The following is a 17637-nucleotide window of genomic DNA, read 5'->3' on the forward strand; positions in this document are numbered from 1 at the left end:
GGAATCTGAGGAGCTGCTAGGCTTCTCTTTCACAGATGTCCAGCAGAGGGCGGGATTGAAAGACTTTCTACAAGTTGGTAACGTTTGCTGTTGGCTGTACCAAAGCACTGCACAATGTATTGTTGACGAAACACATTTATCGTTAACAGAATTGGTAAAAATGGCAAAAATTATCACATAGAAATACATTAAAGTAAATATTCCATCAGTAAATGCAAACATGCTAGGAGAAAAATTACAGGTTTCTGTGAAAATAACATTGGAGCCAAATTGAATCAGATCCAAATTTCAGCCGAGCTTCCAAAATTGAAACTGAATGAATCCACAGCTTTATTGCTCGAATTAAAAATGCACATTAAGAAAACAATTGACAAAGCAAAATACAAATGTCAAGAGACGACATCATGGTAGTTTTAACTCGCACACCATGGTACCTGTTTACTCTCGTATTATAGCAACTGTTTTTTAACTCTCAAACTGCATTTTTTTTATCACAGTAACTGTTAATCTCTCGTGTGTGCTTCCGGGTTGTGTCGTGCGTTGTTTGCCACGGCGCCGACTTCCCTCCATGTGCTGGGAGCTTCTCTAGAACATGAATTGCACCATCGCACATTCTTCCTTGCTGATGATTATGGCTCCTGCTGGGTGTCTGATGTAAGCTGCCCAAAGTTGTTTAATTGCTTTGTCTGAGAGTAAAGCAGATGACAGGGATCTTTTTTCCCAGTATCAAAGTATGAAAGAATAAGAATAGGTGTGTACCCTTTCTAGCAATTAAACAGGTGTTAAGATGTTCAAACACCAAATAGAAACCTTTTGTAAGGAATCATGTCTACACATTAACCACGCGTGCTTGTGGGGAACATGCTCTAATAATAATATGCATCGTCTTTGAAACTAATTGGTCGTCACCACACAGAGAGAGCCTTCTTTCGGGCGTCGTCTCACCAGTGTCAGACCAGAGAACGCCAACTGTTCGCCTTTTAGCGTTCTCTGATCTGCCAATGGCGAGACCAGGCCCGAAAGAAGACTCTCTCTGGTGTAGACCAATCCGTTTCAAAGACAACGCCATATATTATCAGATCATGTTTTGTTTGTATGTTCACCACAAGTGCGTGTAGTGAATGCAGAAATGATTCCTTGCAAAAGGTTCCTATTTGGTTAGAACATCTTACCACCTGTTTTATTGCCAGAAAGGGTAAAACCTATTCTTATTTTTCATACAAAGTACAGGGAGTAAGCTCACCACGCGTGCATGCGCGGTGAAACCGTCGCACATAATAAAGTTCGCCGGAGTCTATGAGCGGGAGGACCTACGTAACACGGTTACTTTTAAAAAAATTCTTGACACCGTGATAACTTAATTCTCACACCATGGTAACTGCTTTTAACTCTCGCAACCATGGCAACTCCTAACGTTCATCATCAGTCTTCATCTATCCTTTTGCTGGATGAAGAGACCTCCCCAAGTGTCACCCCTCACAATACCGCACACGCTGTGGAAACTCGCCAGCGTTCCCTCCTTTAGCTGGCACTCTAAGTCACGTGTCGTGCCCCGGCCTCTAGCTTGCGTACGTTCCAGCCCTGCAGTGTGACCTTGTTTTAAGGGGAGCATACACAACAACAAAAACCCAGCGGATGCATGGCCGTCAACGTTGAACAAACTTTAAATAAATGCTGAAACCTATACAGAATAATTAATTATATAATCAGCGTTGTATCTATAATGCATGCTCGTCTCCCACACCATATAAGAGGAAAGGCTGCGACACCCATTGTTTTCTCACTTGACGTTAAGAATTATGAAGGGGGCTTTGTCATCACACCGATGGGGGGGGGGTGCTCGGGCCCCCTCCAGCTATGGGACTGCTGTGACGTCTGTGCACAGAACATGATGCGATTTTATGGTACAAAGCATGAAGTTTTGTTGCAGCGCATGCCGTGATGTCACGGTGTAGATAGATCCCACCCTGACGTCACAGTGCACAGTGATAAGAGTCCATCAAAGCACGCGATGATGTCAGGTTACAGAGCATGATATGATGTCACATTGCACACAGCATACAGTCACATTATACAGAGCACACTGTAATGATCCAGCCCTGTAATGTGACATTTCTTTTAAAGGGAGGAAATACAAAAACACAGAGGAGCAGGACAGGGTATATTTGAAACGTGACACACACGTGTAGCATGCATATTGCTCTAGTTGACTCACTCGGTATGAGGAAAGGCTGTGAAGCCCATATCTTGAAACTGGTGTTAAATACTGTACCAATATTCTGATTTTTACGAATTTTCCAATAAGTGTTGCCACGTCTTTTGCAGCCACGTGCGTGCCACGCCACCAACGAACACCAGCCAAGAAAACACAGCCTTTGTTTCCGCCTATAGACTCAAGATTCCGTGATTCTTTAAAAAGTGCCAATTCTGAATGGAATTCAAAAATGGGATTTCAAATTGTCCCATTCAGAGCTGAAATGTATCAAGTGTCAACATTCAGATCCAGTTCCCAATTCAAAAACCAAAAGTCATCATTCCATTAATATTTTATTTACATTTTATTAACTGCAACAATATACTGTCGTAACAACCCTAGGTTCAAAGCTACTGAAGCTGTGAAATGGCCTGTCCATTTACTTTACTTGGAATAGATGGATGAATTCAGTATGTACACACTAAAATCATGAGTGAAAATCCTCACAAAACAAAAATTGAACACAACAAAGGAGAGAAACTTAAGTTGGCAGAATAGAAAGAACATATTCAAGGCTTTTGCAGACTTACTGTGCGAGTAAAGTTCATACATTTTACACAGAACATGTTTAAAGGTAGGTATACAGTATTTGACAAAAACCATGCAAAACAGTTACAAAACCCAACGACCCAATAATATGATGAAGCTTTTTTTTCTCTCATACAACAATCACTTAATGAGACAGAGGCATTTTCACTAGCCTTGGGGAACAGCTTGTGAACCGGGTAATGTTTGCGAAACCTTGAGCGGTTTACAAAATGCTAATTGGCAATATTAAAAAAAAAGTGGGAACAAATATCCGGATTGTTTTGTTGTTGACGCACATTTCTCACCACCGTTAAGAACGACGGCCATCCTCTAGAGGCAGCTGTAATGTTTCCAATTTGGCGACAAGTGGATTGGAGCGTGCATTATTTTGAAACGCACCCGTGTGTGTGTTCACCATTAACATGCTCATAATGCGCCTGACTGGTCATTTGATGACATTAATAAAATAATTGGGGGGGGGGGGGGGGAAAGTCAGTTAAGTCATAATAGAATTAATGATTCTAAATAATCACCTGTCGGTAATACGCAAACCAAGGGAAAGGGCCTTAAACAGCTGTACAAGTACTTATCCTGCGGTATAAATGTTGGCGCAATCCATTGATAAATACCAACTTCTAGCCTGTCTCAGCCCTCTTGGCCAAAGTCGTCTGTGAACTTCTGGAGCTTTTTGAGGTCTTCAGAGTTGACAGTGGGCCGTGTAGTGGCAAGTGAGCGCAGCATGTCCGACTGCAGAAAATATTTAACAAAGCACAATTATTTAATCGGCAAATGCATAAAGAGTTCCATGTCATATTCAATACATAACATTATCTGTATATGAACATGTAAACAAAAAATAAATGCAGCTTATGATTATATATATAAATTTTACTACATAACTTAGCATCCGTTTAGATACATTATCTCATTGTCAATTAACTTTCAAGCAGGAACCCCAATTGGACAAAATAATTATAAAATATAATCTCTTCCTCGCTGCACCAGTCACAGTTCCACTGCTGGGTTATATTGTTTCCGCCTCAGGACGACCGCTTGTGTTGCGATCGAAACGTCGTGATATATATGTATTTTTTCTACCTACGTGACTTTACTGAAAGAACCAAAGAGTATGGATTCCTGCAGTCACGAAAGCTTCAAATCAAGATTGACGTACATAAATTTCAGTGAGAGTTTTTGTTTCACTTAGTATTAAAATAGCAAGCTCAAGGACTCATCGGACACGAAAACTAATTTTAAATCCCACATTAATCTTAGAAAAGATGCATACCAAAGTACAAGGCACCACCGCACACTATTACGTTTCCCAGGGTTTCTATTGGATAAGTCCCTAATAGCAATGGAACATTATATTAAAGTTTTGTTAGTATTGAATGTGTACAGTAGTTTTTATGTCCCTCCCCAATTTAGACAGAGCCAATACATAACCATTTAAAACCTTGGTGAAAAAACATTGAAAAGAAAACCGGAAACGGTTTTACCGCAGAGACGACAGGCTCCAGCAGCTTATCTCCAGGGACTTCCATCCAGGTCATCTCAATGGCATTGGGGTCCCCAGGAGAGCATGGAGTCAGCAAGTCATCCACAATCATATCTGGGTCATCTCTTGAAGGTCCTCGTACCTGCTCGACACAAACAACAGTATACATGTGAGCTCAACGCAGAGCTAAATAGAACTCTTACACAAAACCAACAGAAAGCAGCAAAGGTGCTCTTTTCATCGAGACAAGTGGCTGGTGGGGCAAGCAATGTGAAAACAAATCTATTGCAGCGATAGTGATGCACCATTTTCTTGACCTCAAAGTTGTCAACAAAATGCTGAACTGCAGCCTCACTGTGTATGGGCTCTACTAAATCATCAACGCACTGGACAGGGTCAATAGATGGTCAACGAGGCCAGATGGGGCATCCAGGATAACCCTGTAAATGCAAACAGGTGCCAACTATGACGCATATTGGTGGACTTCAGAAATGCTCACAAGAGCGTGAATTGGGCACGAATAACCCTGGCAGTAATTTTACTCCACAGTGCTGGTACTCATACATAAAATACATAATTATAGTTGATTCTACAATTGCATTCAACCTCTTCCAAGATGATGGTAGAACTTATTTCGCTAATCGGAAGTGCGAGGAAGGACAAACTAAACAAAAAACTGGTCTAAAGAAATTCGTTTCCAATCCAGATTTAAAAGTGCATAGCTCCAGTGGCTTTCTAATATTAGAAGGAAGAGGGTTCCAGACAGCCACAAAAGTACATCTGAAAGTGCGCGATGCGGAAACCGTCTTTGTTCAATGGCTATACAAAAGCCGCTGCAAGAATGACCGGAGTTTGCGTGATGGTTTATGCTCTTTGACGGGAATAAAGGAGATGGTCGGACATTGTGGAGGTGGAGGCCAAACGACAGATTAAAGGTGCTCGAGTGCTTTTTCTAATGAAGGCCCTCTGCCAGCTATGGCATGAGAGAGCAATATGCAGGGCTGCACCTTTTCCTTTACCTTACACACACACACACCATGCCACTTTGTGATGTTATGGTTTTGTAACATGAAAGAGGTTGAAAGTCTTTTCAGTATCAATAGCACCAATAGCAATTGAAAGACTCGCAAGTTTAACAGTCGAACTAAAGTCACTCATCGTGAATTATGTACAGTGAAAACCACGATGCAGATATTCCCTTAAAGTATGTACACATAAGAGTGTTTTACTGAAAACAGCAAAGACAGAATGATGTATTTCCAGGTCTATACCAGCTGGGTTACCCACATTGATAAGGGTATGCTAATGTGGAGAGCTGGGACAATTAGTCGATTACTTTGTGTGTAGTCGAGTAGTCTACTTAATCGACTAATTGAAATGGCTAACTTTCCCAATATCCTGCATCCTGGAGGCAGGAAACCCCCAACACACCACAACCAAGCAAGAGACAGCTGATGATAACGCTGTGACCCAGAGACACATGTGGGGTGAGACCTTTTTCCCCCCAGATATGTTTGTGTTAGTGACCAGTGGAGTAAATCGAGTGGATGATCAATAATGGCTTACTTATAGAATCACAGAGTCCAGCAGCTCTACTCATGCGGACACCACTCACCCTCTTGAAGTGTGTGGCGGACTGCACTTTGCGCACAGGCTGCATGAGGGCATCGCGCACAACGATGCTAATGTCGGCTCCAGAGTAGCCCTCTGTCTTTTTGCCGAGTTCACGGAAATCCATATCCGACAAACTGAGCGGAGTGTTTCCCAGGTGCAGTTTGAACATGGATAACCGTGCCTGTTCCTCTGGCAGTGGAATGTAGATCCGTTTCTCAAACCTTCGTTTACAAAAACACAAAGCACCACCTTAGAAAATGTAGGCATACCACACGATAAAACACTTTTCCTTGCTGGTCAATGCTTTTTATCGCAAAAACTTTATTTTTTTTTACAATTTGAAAGTAAATGATACTGAATCATACTTCATATTTCATACAACAATTTACTTTTGGAAAAATGTAGAGTGAATATGGAAACTTGCAATGCTGCTCCTGCTTCGTTGTACTGAAGAAAAGAATGAAGACATTTTGCTGGTCTTTATAATAAAAAAAATAACTGTTTTAACTATGTACTGTGCTATATAGGTTGGTAAAGGGGGGTGCACAGCACCGGTTCAGATATAATTCACCACTGATGCTAACCAACCGTGGCTGGGAATCGAATCCAGGTTTCTGGGTTTATAGTGCAGTGCGGTAACCACTGCCGACACCTGGCATTTGCTCATACGGAAGAAGAAATACTGTTCAAAGATAGGACAAAGTGTGGTGTTACAACCACTTCATCAGATAATGATGGGAAGCATTTGAGGTGGAAGCCACTCACCTCCTGCGAATGGCAGAATCCAAAGTCCACGGGATGTTGGTTGCCCCCAGCACAAGAATACCATCATTGTCAACTCCAACGCCTGTGAAGTGTAAAAAGCGTTCATCAAGCCACAATCCTTAATGGCAAAGAAACAAGCGTTAAACCGGTGGTTCTCAATCTTTGTGATATGGCAGGCCCCAAAGAACAACACTGGTTCCCATGCCCCCACCACAGTCCCCACAACACTCTTCCCTCAGGTTCCTAATACAACAATACAGTCGTAACTCGGTATACGACCACTTTGGAATACGTCGAATTTGGTATACGTCGTGTTTTTACGAGACAAAAATGTCTTGGGATACGACGTCTTGCTTGGGATACGAGGCGCTTGCTAGAACTTGTATGGGTCGGGATGAGTCACCGCGTACCTGCGTATACCCCGTTCACGACTCCTCCCCTTCCTCACCACCATCCTCGTAGGCTATCAACTAGGAAAAGTGATGTTACATTTTATTTTTATTTCAATTTATTTAAATTTATTTATGCATTTATTTTAATTTATCTATGTATTTTAGTAATAAGTAGTGTCTAAATTATTTTATACAACCCCATTAATGTATATGCCATATAAAATATAATTTCTTATACTCTGGAACGATTATTTCCTTTCCCTTTATTTCTTATGGGAAAAATGCATTTGTATACGTCATTTTCGGTATAAGTCCTACCTTCTGGAACGAATTAACGACGTATACCGAGGTACCACTGTACATCGACAACATGTCTATGCCTCAAATCAATGCTGCGTTAAGGCATTTTAAAAATGTTTTTAATTAGTGTTCTTTGGCACTGCAACATGTCGCTCACATTCCCCACGCATATTCAAAATGTATCTCACGCAGTATCCATGCCGCGGCCTGCGCTGCCCACCGAAAGGCTTAGTTGAGACCCGCTGGCTGCCTTACAGGAAGTGATATTGTGCCACATACCCTGCATCTGGACCAGGAATTCTGTCTTGATGCGACGTGCCGCCTCGCTCTCATTTTCATTGCGGGAGCCACACAGGGAGTCTACTTCATCGATGAAGATGATGGAGGGCTTGTGCTGACGTGCCATCTCGAACAGATTCTTCACCAGCCTGAATAGAAAATGAAATTACATGTGCATGTCATTGTCTACCATGAGCCACTGATCACGGGAAAAAAAGAATAAGCAGAGATGAGCTGAAAGACTGCCTGGATATACTGAGTTTTATATAGACTTGGGTTGCAATGTGGACAGTAAATGACAGTACAGTAATGGATTTCTGAAGCTATCTGTATACAGTTTTCAGTGCTACACCCTTTGTTTTCTCCAGGTACACTCGTTACCTCCCACATGCCAAACACCAATTAAAGGAATTCTTCAAAGAACGCAATACATGACTTTGTTGAGTAAAAGGGTTTGGATTAAGGGAGGTTTTCCTGGGCTAATTTTTACAGGCCTTTGTTAATCCACTGCTGGACGAAGGCTACTTTACCCTGAATCAGTCACGGGAGTTGACTACACTTCACTGTAATGGTTAGTGAGGATTGGTGAAGGCTAGTGGGGGGGTGTCCAAGAGTGGTTTCAGATACTCACTAAACACATTAGCAGAGACCGAATCGAAATCACGTTGCAGGGTACATAGCGCAGCACGCTAACAGCACTTGCACTCCTGCTACACCCCACTGGTTAAATACTTTGCATTATTATTGGGCTTAACAATGATGTCAACTGCTGATTATACACAACTTTTCAGTGCAGGAACAATACTTACTTTTCACTCTCACCCAACCACTTGGACACAAGGTCCGATGAGGAGACAGAGAAGAAAGTGGAGTTGTTAGCTTCAGTGGCCACAGCCTTCGCCAGGTATGACTTCCCTGTGCCGGGTGGTCCGAAGAGCAAGATGCCACGCCATGGCGTGCGTTTGCCTACCCACCATATAAATGATTAGGCGAATGATAGCAGAGTTGAGTACATGAGAGCCTGCAAAACCAGTCCTAATACACATTACAAAGACAGTGACTAACAACCAAGTTTGAGGATATTATGTTGTGCCGTTATAGAGTACTTTTCGGGGATTGTTACGTCAAAAAAAATGTACGCTAAACAAAGAATCATTAAAGTAGGTCTAATGACTGAACACAATGTTCACATTTAAGGGACATACAAAAACCATAGATATGTGATGAAAACATGTGCACATCCAAGTTTGGCTTAAATACAAAAAGCATAAATGCATGAATGCATCTTCAAATGGCAAACACCAAACAATGAAAACTTAAATACAAACATGAACTTAACATAAAACTATAAACGCCTGAAATAAAAATAAATGTAAAAGATACATAAAGGAGTATTTTGTCAATGGCACATTATGTAAAAAAATGTAACCAAGACAATGCTATAGGAGGGATCTTCGTTGCTATTACAACAAAAACTAATTTCCTCTACCTGTGAAAAGATGTGGGAATTTTATAGGCAGAATGACTGCCTCCTTCAGCGCCTCCTTGGCCCCTTCCAGCCCAGCCACGTCACTCCATTTCACATTTGGTTTCTCCATTACAATTGCACCTGAGGGCAATATTAATCCATGTCAATAAAACCATCAACAAGCCGGTTTTCTCAGTCACCGACTCAAGACTTATTCAAACAAACTTACATGTTAACAATTCAAACCACTAAAATAAAGCACCAGCAAAAAACAAGGACACATTGCGATACTGCATTGGCAGTGGTACACAAGCACAAATAACAAATGTATAATAGGCAACATGGCCCCTCTTCACAGCAGTCTGCGGAAGGCTATGAAAAAGGGTCATTGCACAAAAACTTGTCTATTATATAAATGTTCATCCCGAGGGCAGTGTTATTGACAAACAACGTTGTGTTTTTAACAATCAACAGTCTTACTTTGAAGCTGCTCTTGCATTTTTTTCTTTTCTGGATTTTCACCTTCACTGTCACTGTCGCTGCTGGTGCAAATGGTAAAAACGCATGAAGCTCAATCACTGAACTTCACTGAACAGTAAGTCTTGCATTTTATAATAAAGCACAGAAAGTACGTAGAACTGTCAATGTGTGGATGTGTACAGGATGTTTTATTCACCCTTTGTCGTTGGACTGCGACTCCTTGACAGGCTTCTTGCCACCCTTCTCCTTGGTCCGGAGGTATTCTTTCAGCTTCTCGGCGCGCTCCAAATACTGCTTGCATTTGGCTCTAATGCTCTCTTTGGCCTTCTCGCTTTGGGCTTCATCTACAAGACATTCAAAACCGTGAGTGATATTCACGTACCGCATAGAACGTAGTCAACGCAGCGTAAGGGCGCAGAAAAAGCAAATGTATCAGGCCCTTAATTGCAGAGAAAAAGGTCATTTGACTTCACCAGTCTTTGTGGACATGGATAAAAACAAGATGCCTTTTACGTGTTGTTCCTTAATTAATTCCACTTTTATAGTTGAAACTTACACTTAATGGCATGGAGAAAATACTCCACAGAATGTTGGTAAAGCCTCAGTGCTTCTTCATAATTCTTAGCTTTGTCTTCCTCTGTAGCTTTGGTGACAAGATCTATCGCTTTCTGTAAATGGAAAAAAGTTGAAGCAGTAATTAAAACAAAGTAAAATATCGCCAACGGAATGCACACGGATCAAGTAGATGAGACTTTAACTCACTTATGCCTTTTTACACACAGTATATGAGTACATCAGAAAATATCAAATACAGTGAACAATATAAAAAGATTAATACAGATATGTCGGCATTTTTTCTCAAGTAATAAAATGATCTGCACGATGCACATCTTTCGTGGCATTTTCGCTGTTCTGTAGTTCCATAAAAAAATGTGCATTGTTTAACCTCAAACCATAACATAGTTGTAATATGTCGGGAACACTGACAGAGCCACGTATATCTAAGATAAATAGAGTTTCACGTAAAAAACCATGGCATCCAATTAAGTGAAACACATTCCTTATTCAGCATTGATATTGAATGAAGCAGGTATGATGAATAAAAAAAGACAACCAAGGTGGAAATTAGTTTGGTCCAATTGTCGCTAATGTGCTTAGAGAAGACAAACAAGATGATGATCCTCAACTCATGTAGCCATATTGGACATGCACTCAAACATTTTCATTCAGTACAGTATATGTATGCAGAATATTTAATGCTTAAAAGAAAAACACATTTGAACCTGGCAATTCAATATCACTCGAATCTTAGCAATTAACTAATAATTTACAAATATCAAATAGTGACAGTGGAGGGTAAGAGATTGTAGCATTACAGGACCATGAGGAATAGGCAGCAGCTCATGATGACGCATTCAAGCATCCTCTCTGAATGACAAAGGCGTGATGCTGGCCACCAACCCACTCGCGTGGGATGTTGGCCTTCATAGGCGCTTGCTAACAGCACTCGCCCCAACAGTCTGTTAAGGCTGTAGGAGGGATCTTCGTTTTTATATGGGGGAAAAGTGCAGTGGATGGAACACTCTGCTATGAACTCAGCGACACAAGTGCAATCCCAGCCATGGCTAAGGTCGGTGGCAGGTAACATCTGAACCGGTCCAGGGCTTCCTCTAGGCTCTCTTGGCCTTTATTGAGTGCCTGATGTTGTTTGTAATCATCAGCACTAGGGAGGCAAATGTGGCTGGGTGTGGTTCTGGCCACACCATCCCCTTTTGTGCTCTGCGTGCCTTAAGAGGTGCTCCAGAACATCACTTGCCGAACAGTCTTAAAAGTCGATACGGAAAACTTTGCCACCGTAAATGTGTGGGTGTACACATGTTTACATTTAGATGAAGCAATCAGACCAGTTAATGTGTAGGAATAAGAGTGATTGCGGAATTTCAAGAATGCAATGGATATTGATTTGACGAGGAAGATTTTATCCAGCAACGGAGACGTCTCATGATGATGCATGCCATTATATCTATGCATGTGTACATCCTGTGTAAATGTGTCAAAAAATATACAAGTGCACGTGTGTATAAGCGTGTCATTGTGCGTTTAATAATCTATGTGTCATGACTACCAGCCATGTTCTATCCAATGCTGAATGAAGGCCTACCCAAGTCGCCATTCATGACTGTCTTGCGATGCTAAAATCCATCTTGTTTATACTTACGAGCTGATCTCATCATTCCACCTCTGCAGTGGTCTTACTCTCAAGCGTGTTCCCTCCTTTCGCTATCATTGTCAGTCCCGTTCATAGGATATCACCCCTTCTAGCGATGTGCCCTACCCAAGTATGTTTACTTTATTTCACAGTAAATATGTTCAATTTGCACGAGTTCCCCAATGACTATATTTATCTTCCTGTTTCCGAGCGTAAATCCCAACACGCATCCTCCGTCGATCTTTATGCAGTTTTCATTTTTCGTACCTTTCATTCCCCCATTTTCTGTCAATGTCCATATTTCTCAGTCATGTTAGGCAACACACACTAGTTGGAAACTTACTTTTAGAACACTGCTTTTCATTATAAAATGTTAGTAACCAAAGGACATTCCTGTCCTTTCTTACCTTTCTTATGTCATCATTTTTATCCCACCTGGCTACGATAATTGCCCTATAAACTCTTCCAATTGTGTCCTATCAATTATTATTTCCTTTTAATCTGGAAACCTGTTTTATATGACATTTAATTTACTTACATTCATATTCAATCTCACTTTGTAGTCTTCGTTAACTGCTTCCATAATCCCCTGTAATTGCAATCGGTTGTTGTATGGACTGTCATCAGCAAATGTGAGACGTTGATAATTTCAATTTTCATTATGCCTTATTTTCTGAAATCGAACTCATGGGGAATATCTTATTCTATCAAGAGTATCTCGCTGTTCGACATCTTCTAACTTAGGTGGAGATATGTATAGTTGGAATTCCACGAAAAAAACTGAAAGATGAAGAAAGCATGGATCCGGTCAACAATCACAAGTCGGTGCCATCACATTGACTTTTAAACCGTGGACTTGGGCAATGACATGGCGAGGGGGGTTGTGGCTGATGGACGAGCGAGCCCGAGAGTAGCGCTGCCGCAGAGATGGCGCCATGAGATCAACTCATATGTAAGAGCTCGATGAAGAGTGCCATCAACAGGACCGTAGGGACACCTTTCCTACCAATAGCTCGACAATTGGCTGACAACGAAATTAACGTCTTAAATGTTGGTGTATACGCGTGTAGGCCAGAATGATTTGAATACTCGAGGAATTCTATGCGCTATACAGCTCCTTTTCACAGATGTCTGACGTACATACGTTTAATGTAAAAGTCGCATTCATCGAGCACTGACCAGTTGACACACCACGTCTCATAGCTATGAGATGCTAAGGACTTTGATATTTCCCAACTTCAAAACCCACACGACACACGCGCAGCAAACCTTATCCGATACTTTTTCGACATTAGCCTCACTACGACACCCAACCGCGGGAGTGGCCGCTCCGCTTAGCGCCGCTCGCCGGCCTCGGAGCTCCTTGCCGGGCTAAAAATTCCAGGCAACGCGTAGGTGCCACAGGCCCAACTAGGCCTCCGGGCCATCGCCCAAACAGAATGCTTCGGGGGTGGGGGCCAAACGCTCGCAACCGCCTCGTGGCAGCCGCGGTGAGCGGGGGATGTAAGTCGGCGCAGCAGCAAGTACCTGCAGAGTCGGTGTCGACGCCATCTAGAAGAAGTGAGAGACGTCCCGGGGAAGCAAGGCGCCACACAGGGGCTGATCGCGCTCACTCTTCCGCGTCTCGGCAATGGCGGAAGTGTACGTCACGTGAGGGGGAGGGGGGGTTAGATTCCGTAGCGTGGATGAGTGGCGGGCGGGGGGGGGGGCTCAAGGGGGTTGGTGTGAGGGGTGTTTCGAGGGGAATGTCAGGGTTACGACGGTGTTGGTGTGAGGTGAAGGGGGTTGAGGTATGGATGAGGAAACGGTGAGAAGGTTGGTGAGGGAACATGAGAGTTAGGAGTAGGGATGGTGAGGCGTGTTCTCTCCCCGCGTGCGCGTGTGAACTGGGGAATGTAGAGGCCGTTGACAGGTGACGTGAGCCCGCGTGTTGCAACCCGCATCACGTGGGTGACGTCACTAGCCCGTGGTGGGCACACACCTGAGCCCCCACCCTCCGTCCCTCCCACTGTTGAATAACATTCGACAATGGGGCAGACACACGCACACAAACTCAACAATTGTTTATTTTACCAGGTAAAGGCCCACTCAGCTACCTCGCTCTTCTTACCAAAGCGACCTGGCGATCACAAATGATAGCTCAACCTAGTGGCTTATCGTGTTTATAACAGGAGCCAGATACTCTAAACACGTGATGTTGGTTCTAAATGTGGATGGAAAAACCGGAAAACCCGGATTCGAGAAAAACCACAAACTCCAAATATACAGCAGCAGGCGTCGGGGACGGGTTCGAACTCACGGCCTCCTGTGGACCAGGCAAGAGGTAGTTAACATCTCAAACTAAACTTTTTTTTACCAGGTAAAGCCCGCTGAGCTATTTGTTTATTTTTCAGAAGCGACCTGGCCACAAATGATAGCTCAACGAAGTGGCTTATCATGTGTAAATGTATAGCAGCCAAATAAATGCATGTTTCGATGCCCCACTGATTTCAAATGGCCCTCTTTTTTCACAACAGGTGATTGAATACTGTACAGTCAACCCCCGGCTAACCGGGCTAATTGTTAAAAACAAATGCTCCATCTTTACAGAAGAGATTAGTGTTAACACATGTAACACCGTGCATGACGATTGGGAGCTTATGCAATGTATAATTCTCGCCTATTATTTTAGTGCAGTATTTATAAATAAATGACCCTTCATAATCCTTAAATTTCTGAGATAAATGATGAGTTGTATCCAACTGTGTGTGTCCCTCTTTGCACATTGCGCAACACGCATGGTATTGTTTTCAATCGTGAGATTTCAGCAAGGGGTGCCTCTTACACAATTTCCAGTGGCATGTAGTCGTTGGTTACGTAGGTCATGTTACTTACAATGTACAGAACTGCACTTTGTATTCCAAAAGGGTTCTAATGTTATGCAGTGTAATAAAACATTACATTATCGATACATTGTTTCTATATTCTTGGGTCTTTCGGTAAAATCACGTAGATAGGTTTAAAGAAAAGAATAAAAAATAACAGAAAACTCAGTTTTTTTTTCCTGTTGACGATTGCTTGTGTTGCGATCGAAACGTCGTAGTTTTTGGTTATTTTCTTTGAACCTATCTACGCGACTTTACCGAAAGACCCAAGAATATGAATTCCTGCAGTCACGAAAGCTTTGTCAACATTGTTTGTCGTATATTAAGACCCTAGTTTACATCATCTGTGATTGTGTAACAAATCATTATGAACTATAATTATCGTCGTATTTCAGAAGCTAAGCTGGGTTGAGCATGGTTAGTACTTGGATGGGAGATTGAATGCCAGGTGTTGTCAGCTGTGACTGAAAGGTCACCAGATGGCAGCATAGCAAGTTGAAACCATCTTTACAAATTTTGAGTATCATCCCCCTCTGGGTACTTCAATTTCCTCTCACATGCCACCGAGTAATGGAACTGGCTAAACATCCCAAAGCATGATCGTCCAAAAATGGCCTTGAGACTTGAGGCTTTTGTGAATGGGAATTGTTAGGTAAAGTACATTCATTGAGCTTTTTGAAGGCCTTGGCAGTACCCACCAGCAATAAACAATGTATCTTCCCTGGGTGGTTACGAGCCATGCATAGAAATGTGTTCACTGGTCACCGATCAAAATCCAGACTAAATAGTACACCACTGCCCACTTCCATCATGCCCTGGTATTTCAGATATTCATCAGGATACTCCTGAAGCTGTTCACCAACTAGGCAAGGACCCAACACACAAAGTCTCAATAAGTTATTTGGCAAATTACTATCACCTGCTTGGAGGGGGCAAAGATGGCAAAATAATCATTTTGGTAAATTTGGATTACGATGCCAGTACACAATGGTCTACTATTGTGAAGGACAGATGACAGATGCTCCACATGGGAGCTTGCAGCATTCTGCCACTCGTCATGGCTGGAGACCACACATCCAGCACGCAGCTTTCCACAGCAGTTGGCAGAATCTGGCCGAACTTCATGGCCGTTTGCGGCATTTCGATGCTTTAAACCAGGGGTCCTCAAACTTTTTAAACAGGGGGCCAGTTCACTGTCCCTCAGACCATTGGAGGGCCGGACTATAGTTAAAAAAAACTATGAACAAATTCCTATGCACACTGCATACATCTTATTTTGAAGTGAAGAAACAAAACGGGAACAAATACAATATTTAAAATGAAGAACAAGTAAAGTTAAATCAACAAACTTGCCAGTATTTCAATGGGAACTATGGGCCTGCTTTTGGCTAATGAGATGGTCAATGTCCGGTTCCATATTTGTCACTGCTAGTCGTAACAAGTGATGCAAGTGTGCATCCGTTAGTCTAGATCTGGTTGGAGATGTCAAATGTTTCATTCTGGAAAAAGTTTGTTCACAGACATAAGCGCTGCCAAAGATGGTTGCCATTTTGAGTGCATGGTTCCTGAGATGAGGATGTCTCAGAGGAGATAAATGCATAGAAATTATGAAGGCTGCTTGACTTGAATGCGTCTTTCAGAGTCACAATTCTGCAGTTCAGCCAGTTCCATTTGGTAAATTGTATCCACATTTTCAATGTCAATAGAAAATGGGTTACGGAAAAGCTGTATGTCCTGTTCATGGAGATGAAGCTCTTTAAATCTAAATTGGAACTCCTTTTGCAATTTTTCCAGTGAATCCACACATGTTTTGTTTGGGAATGCAACCAATGGTTTTTCCGCTAACAGATTTTGAGTTGTGGGGAGATGGCAGAAGTTTTCCTCCTTCACTTGTTTGATGAGGAGGCCTAATTTTACTTCAAATGCTTTGACATGTGATTGCATATCACAGATGAGCTTCCCCTTTCCTTGAAGTTGCACATTGAAACTGTTGAGTAGCTCTGTTACATTTGTCAGAAAGGCAAGGTGCCATTTCCATTCTGCATCATTGAGCTCTGGTACTTCTTTGTTTTTCGAAACAGAAAAGCTGTAATCTGTGGAAGTAAGTCATATAAACGTTTCAAAACTCTCCCTCGACTCAGCCAACGGACTTCTGTGTGGTACAGAACATCTCCATAGTCAACATTTAGGTCAGACAGAAATTCCTGAAATTGTCTGTGGTTTAGTGCATGAGCTCTAATGAAGTTAACAGTCCCACTTCAGTGATTTACTACACAGCGCTTGTTGGTGAATGAGGCAGTGTATGGCTATTGGATGAGAATGGTTATGTTTGTCCATCTCTTGGTTAATGCGAGCAATTACTCCTTTCTTAGACCCCACCATGCTAGGAGCACCATCAGTTGTCACACTGGCTAGTTTAGCCCAGTTCAGCTCCAAACCATTCACAGTTTGGCAAACCTTTTCATAGATATCCTCTCCTGTAGTTGTTCCTTTGATGCTTTGCAGTGCAGAAAGCTCTTCTGTGACTTTGAAATAGTCATTCGTCCCACGAATAAAAATTAGAAGTTGTGCAGAATCACGAACATAATTGCTTTCGTCGAGTGCCAAGAAAAAATAGGAAAGTTTTTTTGTGGAGTTTTGCAAATGCTGATGGAAATTGTCTCCCATTTCTTCAATCCTCCGTGTAATTGTAGGTCCTGAAAGACTCACTGTACTAAATAAATCGGTCTTCTCTGGACACATATCTTTGGCAACAGAAAGAAGGCATTCTTTAACAAATTCTCCCTCAACGAATGGTCTGCCAGTGCACACTATTAGCTTGGCAACTTGAAAACTTGCTCGCAGTGATGAAATATTTAGCTGCTTCTGCTTCACAAAAGTATTTTGCCGAGTTGTTAATGTATTATCTTTTCTCACTTCTCCGACCAAACAATCATATTTATCTTTATGTTGAGTTTCATAGTGTCGACGTAAATTGTATTCTTTG

At 42.1% G+C, this 17637-nt stretch overlaps 1 protein-coding gene across 2 annotated transcripts; it reads right to left on the reverse strand.

Annotated features, from left to right (window-relative positions):
• Nucleotides 1-312: 312 nt before the first annotated feature.
• LOC144941950 (vacuolar protein sorting-associated protein 4A) lies at nucleotides 313-13437 on the reverse strand. 2 transcript variants are annotated; one of them, XM_078868492.1, is made up of 11 exons: nucleotides 13315-13437; nucleotides 10135-10246; nucleotides 9775-9922; nucleotides 9579-9637; nucleotides 9120-9239; nucleotides 8440-8596; nucleotides 7631-7779; nucleotides 6660-6741; nucleotides 5896-6115; nucleotides 4282-4422; nucleotides 313-3529 (listed from the first exon to the last, which is right to left on the reverse strand). In XM_078868492.1, exons 1-11 carry the CDS (start codon nucleotides 13336-13338, stop codon nucleotides 3428-3430), a joined length of 1314 nt encoding a protein of 437 aa, XP_078724618.1. In that variant the 5' UTR covers nucleotides 13339-13437; the 3' UTR covers nucleotides 313-3427. The 2 variants fall into 2 exon arrangements, with proteins under 2 accessions (XP_078724618.1, XP_078724617.1); XM_078868491.1 differs by having other exon boundaries at nucleotides 9579-9640.
• Between the last annotated feature and the right edge of the window lie 4200 nt (nucleotides 13438-17637).

Source organism: Lampetra fluviatilis, chromosome 26, assembly GCF_964198595.1.
Source record: "Lampetra fluviatilis chromosome 26, kcLamFluv1.1, whole genome shotgun sequence".
NCBI lineage: Eukaryota > Metazoa > Chordata > Hyperoartia > Petromyzontiformes > Petromyzontidae > Lampetra > Lampetra fluviatilis.